The sequence below is a fragment of the Dendropsophus ebraccatus genome, chromosome 9, assembly GCF_027789765.1.
Source record: "Dendropsophus ebraccatus isolate aDenEbr1 chromosome 9, aDenEbr1.pat, whole genome shotgun sequence".
Taxonomy (NCBI): Eukaryota; Metazoa; Chordata; class Amphibia; order Anura; family Hylidae; genus Dendropsophus; species Dendropsophus ebraccatus.
The window spans coordinates 111890484-111906638 of record NC_091462.1 but is presented as its reverse complement, the minus strand read 5'-3'; the positions used below and the strand labels follow the sequence as shown (position 1 = coordinate 111906638).

General features: G+C 43.2%; 1 protein-coding gene and 1 pseudogene across 1 annotated transcript; both read right to left on the bottom strand.

The window, feature by feature from the left end:
- Nucleotides 1–3917: 3917 nt before the first annotated feature.
- On the bottom strand, nt 3918–7025 carry LOC138801526 (E3 ubiquitin/ISG15 ligase TRIM25-like). The gene has a single exon (XM_069984438.1). The coding sequence runs from the start codon at nt 7007–7009 to the stop codon at nt 5441–5443; it is 1569 nt and encodes a 522-aa protein (XP_069840539.1). The 5' UTR covers nt 7010–7025; the 3' UTR covers nt 3918–5440.
- A 1686-nt stretch (nt 7026–8711) lies between these two features.
- Nucleotides 8712–12075, bottom strand: LOC138801527 (E3 ubiquitin-protein ligase TRIM39-like; annotated as a pseudogene).
- Between the last annotated feature and the right edge of the window lie 4080 nt (nt 12076–16155).

Below are 16155 nucleotides of genomic sequence, written 5' to 3'. Positions count from 1 at the left end.
TCAACTCCAGAAGCTTCTTAGCTTAACTCCTGGATTGCCGGAAGCTGAGAAGCAATCGGGTGTGGCACACAAAAGCAAACATCAGGCCCAGTTCACACCAGGCTACTGTACATTTCTGTCGGTTCCCCCCCCCCCTCTTATGAGGGGCCTCAGGACCCTTATTGAACAGACCTGCCTTAGACGAATTACGTGCGTGAAATTTTCAAACTAGATGCGGGGCATGCATGTGCTTCCCAGAAACCAACGTACGTTCCTCTGGACCAATGCCCTTCCAGTGGACGAGATACTGTATGGAACCCTGTACCCAACGAGAATTGAGAATTTTCTCCACCTCATATTCCAACTCCCCTGGATGACCAGCGGAGCAGGAGGAGTAGATGGAGACACCGGAGGAACGTACCTTTTTAGGAGTGCTTTATGAAACACATTATGAATTCCAAAACGACACAGGCAATTTCAATCTAAAAGTAACAGGATTTATTATCTCCACAACAGTTTATGGACCAATATACTTGGGTGCCAGTTTGCCAGACTGTACCCATAACCTTAGGTTCCTAGTAGAGAGCCAAACCTTTTCCCTTACTACGTATTGATGGCCAGGTATGCGTCTTTTATTGGCATGTTTCTGAAAAAGCTCTAGGGCTTTAACCAGGTTCTGATGAGCCTGGGCCCGAACTGTGCACAGTTTTAAAAAATAGCTTCTGCGGAGGGGTTAACATGAGTAGCAGTGGCATGAGTAGATGAGTACCTCGGGTTAAAACCATAGTTGAAGAAGAACGGTGACATCTTTAATGAACTGTGCTCATGGTTGTTTAAGGCAAACTCTGCTAAGGATATTAAGTCTCTCCATTTATCTTGGGCATCAGCCACAAAACACCTCAGAAATTGTTCCAGAGATTGGTTAATCCTTTCCGTTTTCCAGTTCGACTGCGGATGGAAGGCAGATGAGAAGGACAAGGAGACACCCAGTCGACCACAGAATTCTCTCCAGAATTTAGCAACAAACTGAACACCTCGGTCAGACACAATGTTCTCTGGAATACCATGCAGGCGCAGAATATGATTAATGAATAGTGTGGCCAGGGTGCGAGCATTACGTAATTTGCATAAAGGGATAAGATGGCACATCTTAGAAAACCTATCCACAACCACCCAAATTACAGTTTTCCCTTAGACAAAGGCAAGTCAGTAATAAAATCCATAGACATATGGGTCCAAGGTCTCATAGGCACAGGTAGAGGGTGTAATAACCCTTCAGGTGGCCTCCGAGGGACCTTGGATCTAGCACAGGTCTCACATGCATCCACGAAGGCCTTCACATCTCAGGCCCAGGAAGGCCACCAGTAGTGGCGTGAGAGCAAGTATTTTGTTCCTGCCACCCCTGGGTGCACAGCTAACACAGAGCTGTGAACCTCCTCCAAGACTCGGAGACAGAAGTTAGGGGGCACAAACAGCAGCGATTCTGGAGTGTTAAGGGGTGCTAGGGACTGAGACTCCGCGATTTGAGTCACCAGATCGAGCTGCAAAATGGCCACTACCACACCAGGGGACAGGATGGTTGTAACAGTCTAGTCTGGGTTGGAGCCCAATAGCAATAACAACACTGGATGTAGACAAAAGTACAAGAGACTAACCTTGGTTAGTAGTTTGTTTGAGTTCGGTAGACAGGTTGCAGTGAAGTGGTGGAGACAAGCGTGGTCAGCAGTCAGCCAGAAGTCCATACACAGGTACAGTAGCAGCAATGTGTTTGGAGGTTTATACAAAAGCACAGTCAGGTACTTAGCCAGAGTCCGGTGCACAGAGAGCAGCAATATATGATAGGAAAATATATAATATATATAAGAAAAACTTGTTATCTATTAAAAGTACATTAAAAGTTATATAGAAGTGTCTATACAATGTGCGGTTCTGCACACTGATAGCTGATAGAAATCCAGGAAGTGAAGAAAAATGGCCTCTGTGCCAATTCCCATTGTCTCCTGCTCCCACTGCTCTCCTCCCTTAGGAGACAAATCTTCCATGCCTCTGTCTCACATTGTGTGTGTTTGCTGAGCACAGGCTGATGATGCAGACAGGGGGCAGGGTGTTATGTCACAGGAGGCTTGGCTGGATCCCCCAATCCCGAGTGATCGGCCATCTCTGAATGGCCAGAAGCAGGTGCAGCACTAATTTTACTGATTGTGATGGGTGTGGGACTGTGATGATCAGCTGAGGGAAAGCATTGCATTCTGGGAACTGCTCAACCAGAAAGGACAGGAAGGGTGCTGGTTCTTGACCGTGATTTTGTTAAGCTCACGATAGTCAATACAGGGTCTAAGTCCACCGTCTTTTTTGCTCACAAAAAAGAACCCCGCCCCCAAAGGAGAAGAGGAGGGGGTGGTATGGCCCTTACATAAACTCTCCTTTATATACTCCCGCATGGCCTCTCTTTCTAAACAGGACAGGTTAAATATACATCCCTTAGGATATTTGGTCCCTAGAACGAGATTAATAGAGCAATCATACAGTCGATGGGGGGCAACCCCTCCACCGAACTCTCGTTGAACACATCCGCATAATCAGCCAAAAACTCTGGAATCTCCCCTTCTCCGGGGGAACATTACACAAGTAATACAGCAATACAGTGGGGAACACACTTAGGCCCCCATCGAATAAGTTCCCTGCTGGACCAATTGAACACCGGATTGTGTGCTTCCAGCCAAGGTAACCCCAAGATTATATCAGAGGACAAATCCTGCATAAAAAGGAAATCAAGGGTTTCAACATGAACAGACCCCACCTTTACTTCAAGGTAAATATACCGTACACCCCAGTGACGTAGCTACCATGAAGGCAGGGTAGGCAGCTGCTATGGGGCCCGTTCAGGAGGGGGGCCCAGGGGTGATGGTAAGAGCCTGTGTCCTTCTGCTTAACCCCTTATGTACTGCAGTGTGTAAGTGACCCAATATTTACTTACATGCTGCAACACTAAAAAAGGGTTAACAAGCAGAAGACAGAGATCTCTGCTTCACTGCACTGATAACCTCTGACCTCTTTTCTCCAGCTGGCAATTAAGTAGGAAAGGAAAATGTGCAGAGCTCTGGGCAGAGGTCAGGGGTTATCAGTGCACCAGCAGTTAAGTATATATTATATATATATATATATATATATATATATATATATATATATATACACACAGTGCTTTGTGTTGTGTGTCGTGGTCAGGATCCTCTCTCCCTATGTAAGCCCTCATGGTCAGGGTCTTCTCTCTCTATGTAAGTCTTCGTGGGCAGGGTCCTCTCTCCCTATGTAAGCCCCAGTGGGCAGGGTCCTCTCTCCATATGTAAGCCCCAGTGGGCAGGGTCCTCTCTCCCTATGTAAGCCCTTGGGGGCAGGGTCCTCTCTCCCTATGTAAGCCCTCACGGGCAGGGTCCTCTCTCCCTATGTAAGCCCTCACGGGCAGGGTCCTCTCTCCCTATGTAAGCCCTCACGGGCAGGGTCCTCTCTCCCTATGTAAGCCCTCACGGGCAGGGTCCTCTCTCCCTATGTAAGCCCTGGCGGGCAGGGTCCTCTCTATGTAATCCCTCACAGGCAGGGTCCTCTCACCCTATGTAAGCCCTGGGGGGCAGGGTCCTCTTTCTATGTAAGCTCCCACAGGCAGTTCCTCTTTCCCTAAGTGCCAGTCTGTTACTTACTTTATTCATGTTGTTTACTTGATTTTATGTTACATTCTGTATATTAACCCTTTATCATATATATAGCACTCTAGAATCAATTTAATTTTAAAAATAAATAAAAATTTCAGAATACCGTAATAAAAAAGGTACAGCAAATAAAATATGTGTAAACACAGCCTTAAGCCGGGTTGCTTTGCTCCGGTTGTGGTAGGAAAATAAAAAAATAAATAAATGCCATAGGGTACATTGGTTTGTGTCCAATTGTTTTATTACCTCACTGAGGAAAAAAAGGTTGTCCAGTTCCCCATAGCACAAAACATAGCACACCTTGTTGTTGTTTTTTTCAGACATTTTACCACAAGCTTTTATAATTCCTGTTCCTGTTGTACTGACTCATAATGGATAGTGGTCAGCAACAAGTATTTTGGCCAACAACTAAGGTGTATGGACTGTTTTGACAATAAGCAATGGAGAGAGAACAGCTACCAGGTGTAGAGATATATATATATATATATATATATATACAGTATATATGTGTGTGTGTATATAGGGATTGAACATTGGTTTAATATTGAAGGACATTGGATTAGCATTTAATTATGCTCTACAGACTGGATGGGGCTTGCAACAGTCTGGCATTTTATGGTTCCTTCCAAACTTTGTTTGATGTGTAGATTGGAGCAGGATAATAGGTAAGAGGTAGAGTCCATAGGTATCACACTCCTGGCGGATAAGCAGGATATGGAACAATTGGTGAAGGTAACTTCAAAGATCACTTTTGTTTTCCTTGGTAGGTTTCATTGTTTACATAACACATCTCTAAACAATAGGCCGACCATGGAACCTTCTCTCCAAAGGCTGCACAGTTACCAACACAAAATAGTATCAGCCAATCAAATTGAATGTTTAGTTACGAAAACCAGATTGTCCTGCTCCTGTCCAATCAAATGTTCTTCAATGTTAACCAATGTGGTAGAAATGGTATATAGACAGTGGAAGAATGAATGATAGGGACTGACAGACAAGATGGAGGAATAAGGAAGAACATAGAAAGGGGGTGAATGAATGGAGGTAAAATCTTCTGGGTAAGTGGTACATTCATTCATAACTCTATAACATCAGAGCTATACCTATTTATTGTCACTCTGGGACGGAATCTAAATAAAGGCTTCATCTCTGGGAAAGAACTGAGGTTGGACTGGATTTTTACCTGGCAGTGGTAAAGAAGATTCCACGTACACATAGATCACAACACCAGGTTCCTCAGGAGGCATCTTATCTCTTGGGAAACCAAAAGGGTTGGGCAATGTACGATGAAGTTTGGCATGTCCGATTCTTACCTCCACCAACATAATTTTGTCTGGAAAGCGTTGGGAGGCACCATACACATTAAGGCCATATCACACTGGCCTGTTATAAGCCAGACTAATATCACCCTGTGCAAATACTCTTCACTAGCTAACCACTCAATTATGTAATGCTTGAAGATCATCAGCCACACGTCTCCCTGTGTTATCGGAGATTTGTGGCCAATGGCTGATTAAGCAAAGAGCTGTACATTGTAAGATATTATTAAGCTTTGGATAATTCAGCAAGATCATTACTAATCAGCTCAAGCATTATTTTTATATCTGTTGTCCGAGTAAGACAATCAAGCAGGAAACGTCGACCCATTAGTTTTGCCATGTGCACTGTGTTACAAAAGGGTCCTGCCAATACATCTCTATATAGTAGAGTTCTTGACGTGACCAGAAATAACAATGTTCCTATACTTAGAGCCAGACTCAGCTTCTTATTGTAAAAGAGGAACCTTTATCCATAACAAAGGCAGCATGGAGGGGCTCAGAGAAGGAGGTGGTGAAGGTGTGTAAGTGTCTGATGGGGTCACGCAGCTCATAGAAGGACAGACGCCCGGCCTCATAGTCTAAGAAGACTCCAAGTGTTGGAAATTTTGGAACTCCATTGATCGTTACTTTGGTCGAGTTGTGTAATGCTAAACATTTTGTATCAAGCATAGCCAAACACCAAGATTTATTATTATATCCAAAACCGGATTGCCGTCCTTCTTTCTGTATACTGGGATGAGACATTCCGATGCCACATCTTCCGAACTGGTTCCACTCCACCTCCCAGTAATGTCTTCCTGAGGAGAGGCCACATCTGCTTAACACCTGGGTGTAAGTTAGAAACCTTACTGAAGACTCAGGTCTGCCCAGTAATTTTTCTGATCTTGTTGCTGTTTTCAGATCTTGTGAAAGCTTTACCTCTACATTCGCAGTGTCCACATCTAGAAATACATCTGGAGCATGGAACCCAATCTGTGAAGTTACATTGGTGACAATATCCCTCATGGATCGGTATATGGTCAGTGAGATCACAACCTCATCCAGATCATCCTCAGATTTGACCTCTTCATCATCTCCCCCTGTGTCCTCACCATCTCCATGATCACATACTGTAATGTCCGGTTCCTGTAAGACTCTTATTGTGTCAGTGACATGACACATCTCCTCCAGGTGACCCATCTTCCTGGACAGCTCGTCCTCCTCTATTTCCAGTTTCTTGATCAGATCAGATATCTGGGACACAATCTCCTCCTCCTGTCTGGAGATCTCGCTCAGCACTTTCGTTTCAGCCATTTCCAGTTGCTTCTTAATGTCCATAAATAACTTACTGATGTTCTTCCTCTTATCGGAGGCTTTCTCCTGGATATTCCTCTTATGATCATGAAGATTCTGGAGTTTGGTCTCAATTTCTGCCTTTTTTGGGTTTATTTCCTCCAGATCTTTCCTCAGTCTCTTCTTCTTCTCCTCAGAAGCTTCTTCTAAAAGTTCCACCTGGTGTCCCCTGTGCTCCCCAACCAGACAGCAAGACACACACAGACAAGCCGCATCCTGAGGACAATAATACTCCAGAACCTTCTTGTGGATGGGACATTTTTTGCCATCAAAGGAGTTAGTGACCTCTGACAATAGATGATCCACCATCTTGTTGTGGGCCGTCAGGTGGTCGTCACATAGAGAGATCTCACACTGCAGACAGGACTTCACAGCCGGGACAGGAGACTTTGTACAGTAAGTGCAGAAGATTCTGGTCTCCTCCATATCAGGCTGAGAAGATAAGAAACGCTCCACTATATTACCCAGCTTCCTGTTCTTCTCCAGGGCCGGACGCTCGGGATATTCTGCTCTGCAGTCAGGACAGGAGTAACCTCCAGCCCCGTCCTGTGTATCCAGCACCTGAACAATACACGAGCGACAGAAGTTGTGTCCACATCTCAGGGATACGGGATCTGTATAGAGGCTCAGGCAGATTGAGCAGTCCAGCTCGTCCCTCAGCTCAGCAGACGCCATTGTATGAAACAGCAAGATTCTAAAGAAGCTAAGAAGTTAATTTGCATAAAAAGGCGGGGAGAATCCACAGAGGAATTAACCCCTACAGCTCAGTGACTGTATTCACTCCTGCTGTTTAATCACTTAAGAAATAAAATCAATTAACCCCCAGGAATCTAGTGTAGGACAAGTGTCAAAAAGCTGTATCACCACTACTGATATAATATTTAATTCAGTCAAGATTTTTAATTAGAATCTCGGGTGTAAATTTCACATGAATAAAAAGAAGTCCTTCAGCTCCATAAAGAGTATAATGTTTATTGTATATCATAGTATGTTTCGGAAGCCTTAGATCATTGATGCTTCTGAAAGATATCATGGTGCATGCACAATACTGCAAATTTTCTTTGTCTATAGAATTGTAAATTATGACCACACACGCCTCAGTGCATGGTATCTCAGAGATGAATAATAATTCCTTTATATAGCGCTAACTTATTCTGCAGCACGTTACATCACCTAAACCCGTCCCTGTCCCCATTAGGGCTCACAAGTAGTGATGAGAGAACTTACAGTAAGGGTGCCTTCACACACACCAGATCCGCAGTGGATTTCACGCTGCAAATTTGCTGTGAAATCCGATGCAGATCCATTGCCAGTTCATCCCTATGAGAATACATACTGCTTGTATGTAAGTTAGCACCCCCATCGGCCGAAACATACATCACCTCCTCCCCGCTCCGGCTTGCTTTGGGGGTTCTCGGCTGGACATCCCACTCAGCCAATCAGTGGGTGCGGCAGGGCAGCAGACTGATTGGCTGAGTGGGACGAGCAGATGCCGGGAACACCCGAAGCAAATTATCTATATTGACAGCAGATTATTTCCAAGTGAACTAGAGAGACCCACAAAGTCCTGACCAGTGTGAACCCCACAATAAGTTCTGCCGAGACTGTCTGCTGCAGCCTGATGGGGACCCATGAATGTAACATATCCTGCAGTTTTACATTTATCTAATCAATATTGATATAGGAAATTGATTCACAGCTCATTTGGGGCCCATAAATCTCATACAGTGGGGGTATATTGTTAGGATATGGCATCACCTTAAGACCAAGACCCCCACCATCCTGGCAATGAGGGGGCCATATTGCTGATTTAGCACTGAAGCTCCCAGCTCAATAGAGGCCAAGAACAGCATTAAATAAGGGAATAGTTGGCAGGGGACAAAGCACTATACCAGTCCAGTGGCCTATTTATTTTGAGGATGACTGGGGGTCCCGGCTGTCTGACCACCATCATAACCCTTCAATGATCAACAGTTATCAATCACAGAATAACTCATTCAATGCCATTAAAGCTCAAGCACTGATCTGCACATGATATCTTAGTTAGGCGGGATTCACACTGCCTTTTTAACCGTTACTATATATGTATTTTGCTGTATACTAGAAAAAAAAAGTCAACCATGCTACAATTCAATTTTATAATGAGAGTCAGTGGGAAATTAAATGGATTTTGTGATATGGAATACGTCTGCATTAGAGAGGAGCGAACCTGGAGCATGCTCGAGTTGATCCGAACCCGAACTTTCGGCATTTGATTAGCGGTGGCTGCTGAAGTTGGATAAAGCCCTAAGGCTATGTGGAAATCATGGATATAGTCATTGGCTGTATCCATGTTTTCCAGACAACCTTAGAGCTTTATCCAAGTTCAGCAGCCCCAGCTAATCAAATGCCGAATGTTCGGGTTCGGATCGACTCGAACCCAAACCTGGTTCGCTCATCTCTAGTCTGCATCTATTTTTAGTATACCTTAAAGTATATGTTTTTTTCTTTTGAAGTAAATACAACATATATGTTAAATGGAAATGCCGTATACTGAAGCCGAGTTTCCCTAAGGTTGGGCAGAGAATGGAGCCTGTAATGTATTTGGACGAGTTTATGTACATGCATTGGGTTTAGTCTGTACTATAGACAGTAGTGGATTATAATAGGTCCGTTTCAGGTGGTAGCCCGGGGGCCCTGAGCTTCCTGGGGGCCCATGACCACCCAAAAAGATTTATACTTTCAGTGGTGTATTGTCTCCTAGCTACAGTTCTGCCATGATTTACAAAAAATTGCTGCTTTTTTTCCACAGTTTTGCACAAATCATGGCATCATGACATTATCTATCCTGTACTCTTAGCACCACGCTAGTGTTACCATAGTTACAGTGGAGAGGTGGGCCCAGGCTTGGTCAACAGCCCGGGGCCTATGATAAACTTAATCCGCCCATGACTGTAGAGATAAGGTAGAGTAAAGAAGGGTCACTATTTACACACACACACACACACACACACACACACACACGCAAGCACCACATACAGGGAATAAGGTAACAGCACCACCACCTGCCTCCTCAGTGTACTGCAACTACTAAAAGAAACATTTATAAAGTGGGTGGTGCTATTCTAATGAGCACCACATAAAAGGTAGTTGTGACAGGAATTCCCTTAGTAGGTAAGCTAAGCTGTTGTTATGGTAACATCAGCAGCAGAAGGGATCACAAACTTATGAGGAGACTGAGGAGATTATTTAGGAGCCAGCTAACAAAGTCAGTGCAACAGATGAGAGTTATGAAGCATATTTATTTATTTTTTTATTGTTGACCAGTGAGAGAAGCTGATCAACTTCACCTACTGTTTTAGGGCCCGTTCACACTACGGAATTGGCAATGAAATTCCGCTCAAAACCCCCGCCCGCGGACTCCGTGCCGAATCCTGTCTGCTGTCTCTTTCAATGGGAGGCCACTGCTCGCACGCAGCGATACCAAATAAGTTTGTTTGTTTATATATTTATACAATGGCAAAAAGGAAATGATTTGGACTTTTATTAGAGGAGGGGATTTTTTATTAATAAAAAACATTTTTACTTTTTTTTTATTTTTTACTTTAACTAGAAGTCCCCCTGGGGGATTTGTATATACACAGCAACGATCCATTAAATCTGTGATACATTGCTCTGGCCTGCTGCAGACAACAGCAATGTATTGCAGAGCCGGGATCAGCGTCATTGCGACGCTGAGGCCCGGCCAGGGCAGAAGAACCTCAAGACCTTGACTTCACATTGTGTACTTTACTCTACACCTCACCAACATCAAGGGCGTCTCCACCAACACCTCAGGCAGCCGTAAGAGACAAACCCCAGGGGGAAACTACAAGGTTCACCATCACCATTAACACCTAGGTGCAGTCCATCTATTTAACCTCTGTGGCAGCTTTACCTCAGGAAGAAGGAGAGTTACTGCCACTTTCTGTTACTGTGACAGAGATATTTGTTCATAGATTCAGCGACTCCCTCTCATTCCTGAGTTCCCCCAATCCAGTCTGATACAGAAACAAAAGCACAATGTAAAACCAGCCTAAACAAAGAATCAAACAGTAAAAATCCACCACTGAGGGACGCCATATGCATTGCATTGATGCATCTCTATGTATTGAGAGGTCTAATGTCCTTATACTGTAAGTTGGAGGAAGTGGCCTCAGCTTCTTATTGTTACAGATGCTCCTTGATCAACATAGAACATAACATGGAGGGGTTCAGTGAAGGAGGTGGTGAAGGTGTGTAAGTGTCTGATGGGGTCACACAGCTCATAGAAGGACAGACGCCCGGCCTCATAGTCTAAGAAGACGCCAAGTGTTGGACATGATGACTTCATATTAAGCAGTAAATCGACTATGTTGTGTAATGCTTCGTATTTTCCAAGATTAATGAACAAACACCAAGATTTATCATTATCTCCAATTCCAGACAGATCTCCTTTTTTCTCTATACTGGGATAGGACATTCCAATAAAACAGTTTCCTATCTGGTTCCACTCTACCTCCCAGTAATGTCTTCCTGAGGAGAAGCCACATCTGCTTAACACCTGGGGTTGAAGTTGAAACCTTCCAGGTAGTTCTGGTCTGGACTGTTTTTGTTCTGATTGTGTTGCTGTTTTAAGATCTTCTGATAGCTTTACTTCTACATGAGCAGTGTCCACATCCAGCAATAAGTCTGGAACATGGAACGCAAGCTGTGATGTTACATTGGTGACAATATCCCTTATAGATCGGTGTAAGGTCAGTGTGATCAGAACCTCATTCATATTATACTCAGACTCAACCTTTCCACCATCGCCCATTGTGTCATCACCATCTCCATGACCACATACTGTAATCTCCGGTTCTAATTGGGTCAGTGACCTGGCACATCTCCTCCAGGTGACGCATCTTCCTGGACAGCTCGTCCTCCTTTATTTCCAGCTTCTTGATCAGATCAGATATCTGGGACACAATCTCCTCCTCCTGCCTGGAGATCTCGCTCAGCGCTTTCTTTTCAGCCTTTTCCAGTTGCTCCTTAATTCCCATAAACAATTTACTGACGTTCTTCCTCTTATCAAAAGCTTTCTCCTGAATATGTCCTTTATGTTTGTGCAGATTCTGGACTCTTGTAAGAACTTCTGTTTTTTGTAAGGTTAATTCATCCACATATTTTTTCATTTTTTTCTTCTTCTCCTCAGAAGCCACATCTAGAAGTTCCACCTGGTGTCCCCTGTGCTTCTCAACCAGACAAGACACACACAGACAAGCCGCATCCTGGGGGCAGTAAAGTTCCAGAATCTTCTTGTGAGCAAAACATTTTTTGTTGTCAAAGTTGCCAGAGGGTTCAGCTAACATGTGATCCACTGTCTTGTTGTGGGCTGTCAGGTGGTCGTCACATAGAGAGTTCTCACACTGCAGACAGGACTTCACAGCCGGGACAGGAGACTTTGTACAGTAAGTGCAGAAGATTCTGGTCTCCTCCATATCAGGCTGAGTAGATAAGAAACGCTCCACTATATTACCCAGCTTCCTGTTCTTCTCCAGGGCCGGACGCTCCAGATATTCTGCTCTGCAGTCAGGACAGGAGTAACCTCCAGCCCCGTCCTGTGTATCCAGCACCTGAACAATACACGAGCGGCAGAAGTTGTGTCCACATCTCAGGGATACGGGATCTGTATAGAGGCTCAGGCAGATGGAGCAGTCCAGCTCTTCCCTCAGCTCAGCAGACGCCATTGTAGTAAGGAAGAGCAGGAATCGAAATCTAAAACCTTTACAAAAGAAGGCGGAGAGATTGTGCAGAAGAATTAACCCCTGCAGCTCAATGTGCTTCCTGTTGATTTACTAGTATGACTAGGATTACTGATGTAGAATTTGTAGTGACTCCTCCTGCTCTTAGTAGAGAGAGAATCCACCACCAATACAATGAAGGGAAAAAAACAGAACAACCCTGACATTTCAGTATATAAAAAAAAAACTTACAAGTGTTGGGGTGAAGTGAACCTCAACTTCCCCATTGCTCATCAGAAAGTATAAAGTACTGCAGGTGACTGCTGTAGTTGGATGATTATGTGTCCGCAACAGAAATATTTAGATCTTCCAAAAACAAGTAGTATATATCTCAAAAAATCTCGGGAAATACACTGCCTATGGATGACTCCAATGCAAACCGCATTGCTCAAAAGGCACTGTGCACAGTGGTTGACTTGTGTCATTAGTACAACTGCAGAATGCTACCGGGGATGTACAAAGTGTAGGTGTTGGGCTGGCTGGAACTGAGAGGCACCAGGAACCCACTTTGCAGTATCTAGAGCAGACTACAGGCCCAAGAGCACCTTTCCAGCAATATTGCAGGGTAATAGTAGCCCCTTAGTATTTGCCTGGTGCACCACTAATAGAACTAACTGCAGGGTTTGGATGATGGTATAGTGGAGTACCTATAATAATGCAAAGGATAACTTTACTTTAAAATAGTAATCCACATACATGGAGGAACAGTTGACATCTGAAACCTTATAGTTCCTGACATAACCACTGGTGGCAGCAGAGAGGCCATGACACCCCTTACTGCTGCCATAGGGGGGGGGGAGTATATATTTTTTTAAATAAAATGATAATATAAAGTTATATTACTTTATAAAATGGACTAAAAATTATGTTGTTTTCCCAGAATACCCCTCTAATAGCTGGAATTAAAACAGAAACCTTCCTGGTGATTCTGGTCTCTCCTTGTTAATGTTTTTCGATCTTCTGATACCTTCACATATACACAAGCAGTGTCCTCATCCAGCAATTTGTCTGGAACATGGAACCCGAGCTGTGATGTTACATTGGTGACAATATCCCTCAAACATATGTGTAAGATGAGATTACAACCTCATCCAGATCATCCCCAGACTTGATCTTTCCACCTGTGTCCTCACCATCTCCATGATCACATACTGTAATGTCCGGTTCCTGTAAGAGTCTTATTGGGTCAGTGACATGACACATCTCCTCCAGGTGACGCATCTTCCTGGACAGCTCGTACTTCTTTATTTCCAGCTTCTTGATCAGATCAGATATCGGGGACACAATCTTCTCTTCCTTGCCTTGAGATCTCGCTCAGCGCTTTCTTTTCAGATTTTTTATTTGCCATTTTCATATTTGTTCCCATACAGTATTTTCTGACCTTTTTTTTATTTTTAGTGCAAAAAATGCACCAAAATACTATACCATGTGGAGACATAGGGACTCATTTCCTTAGATACCATCCTTTTTTCCCCATCCTGCCGTAGCTTATGTCGTCTTCTTCCTTTAGTAAATTTGTCAGGTTTGTCACAGTACGAAACTAAACCTGACTTCGATGCATCCCACACTAGACGTGGCTGATTTTTACAATAGGAATAGTAAATTAATAATTACATTTTGCTTGCGGTTGGTTTTAAAGGACACTACACCGCCATTTTTCAGGTTTTTGGACAATAATGACATGTTGGCCAGGTTTTGGAAAATGTAGTTTTGCACACCATTAGTAAATAAGGCAAAACGCTAAAACAGCCAGGAAAAATGATAGCAGTGATAGAGACAGGCGTCTTTTCAGGGATTAAAATTAATTGGTCTAAGTCAGTACTACTTCCCTTGAATGCTGGATTATCCATATCTTTCCCTCCCCTGCGGACAGTAGAGGCGGGAAGTTGGTTTATATATTTAGGAGTAAAGGTTTCTGGGGATATTAGAGAATATAGTGTGTTAAATATCAAGGAAACTATAGGAGTTTTAGAAAAAAAGGTGGGTGTCTGGCAAAGGTTGCTACTGTCAAAGGCAGATAGAATAACTTTAGTAAAGTCGGTACTGCTTCCGAAACTGCTGTATGTGTTTGGGGCTGCTCCTGTGTGGGTTGAAGGTAAATACTTCAAGCGCATCAGAGCATTGTTTAATGCATTGATTTGGGGATGCAAGAGGGTAAGAATGAAGTTGGAGGGAATGTGTTTACCACTGTCTAGAGGTGGTCTGGGAGTTCCAGACATGGCTAGTTATTTTTTTGGCGTCACAGGTGTACTGGTTGGGTAAGCATAAGAAAGATAGTTTCTTTCAGGCCTTAAGGGGCAAGATAGGGTTGGAGGAGGAGGATATTTTTGGCTTGCTAGAAGGAGGAGGATATTTTTGGCTTGCTAGAAGGAGGTTGGCTTGAAGGGAAACTGTGGGGCCAAGGGGAAATGGTCAGGACAGTGGTGAGGAGGACATGGAAGGAGTTAAAGAAAAAGATAGAAGTCAGGGGCATTCTAGGACTTGCTCCATTATGGGGGAATAGCAACATCGAAGAGTTAAAGAACTTAGGGGTTATAAAAGTACTTCGGAATGCAGGGATACAACACGTGAAAGATATCTGTGTAGGTAAGGTAGTTAAAAGTTGGGAACAGATTAAAATAGATTATCTTCCGAGTAGTGCATGGTTCGAGTTCGGTCGATTGAGACAGAAAATACGGGCTTTACAACTAGCCAGTAAAGATGGGGTAGGAGTTGATTGTGCCTTTATTAACCAACTTAGGGACCAGGCATTCAGGAAAAAAGAGATCTCAAGGCTATATAACTATTTCATAAGTTTTAATACACTAGGAATTAAAAGTCGGCAGAAATGGAATGAGGAGCTGGGGGAAATTAGCGATGAGAGATGGCAGGAAATATATGGTAACATACAGAAAGTTTCATGGTCTGAGGACCATCGCATTGTGCAGTTTAACATACTGCAAAGATTGTACTAAACTCCCAGTTTTCTCTGTCATATAAAAAGAAGGAATGACAGCAAATGTCCAAGATGCTGTCAGGAAAATGCAGGGTTGATTCACATGTTATGGTTATGTGGGGAGTTGGAGAACTTTTGGAAACAAGTATTTGGGAAAATAACTGAGAGAATTGGGGTACATCTGGATATTTCTCCGACTTTGGCAATCCTGGGAGATACATCAGGGATTAATGCAAATGGTAAAGTGAAAATCACGAGACTTCTTTTTTATGCAAGACTGTTGATAGCCAGAAAGTGGTTGGCGCCTAACTCACCTTGTATAAAAAACTGGGAACAATGTGTTAACAAATATGAGAAATACTGGGGCCAATAGGGTTTTTTTTTTTTTTTTTCCCTCTCTTCTTTCCTTCCTTTTCCACTTGATTGGGGCGGGTTGGGGGTGGATTTTTTTTGGGATGGTATGGTTTTTCTTTTTCTAGGTAGCGGAACATGTAGTAGAAAGACTAACTCACTTATCCTTGGAATATTGATAAAGTAAGAATTAAGATAGTCATCATTGTGGGAAGGTCATTATTAAGAAGGGTTGAATATACTTGATGCTTTTTATTGTCCTTCTGGATTTGGGTATCAAATGTAATGTGTTTGTAGTTGTCTCCAATATGGAGAAGTGTTAAACAAGTTGTATTGAATTTTATTGGAAAATTAAATAAAGATAAATTAAAAAATGTAAAAAAAAAAAACAGCCAGGGAAATGGACACAAACCATTACATTACATCATTGTCGCAAGATGGCGCACGGGGGTCGACACGAATCAGGTGAGTATAGAGCACTACACTTCCGGGTCTGGTGTGGGTGGGAGGAAACATGGGGAAGGGGGCCATTCACATACATAACATACATTACAAAGTTGTATAACTTTGTAATTTGTGTTATTTAGTGAATAATTGTTTAGCGCCGCACTACCCCTTTAATGCTGTATTGAGTGTGACTTACTGTGCGCATCTCCTGTGTGGGAGTTTGTTTTTTATCAACATTGCCAGATTAGAAAACCATGTGCATAAACTGGGCAGGTGGAGAATAAGTAATATGTAGTAATTACAAC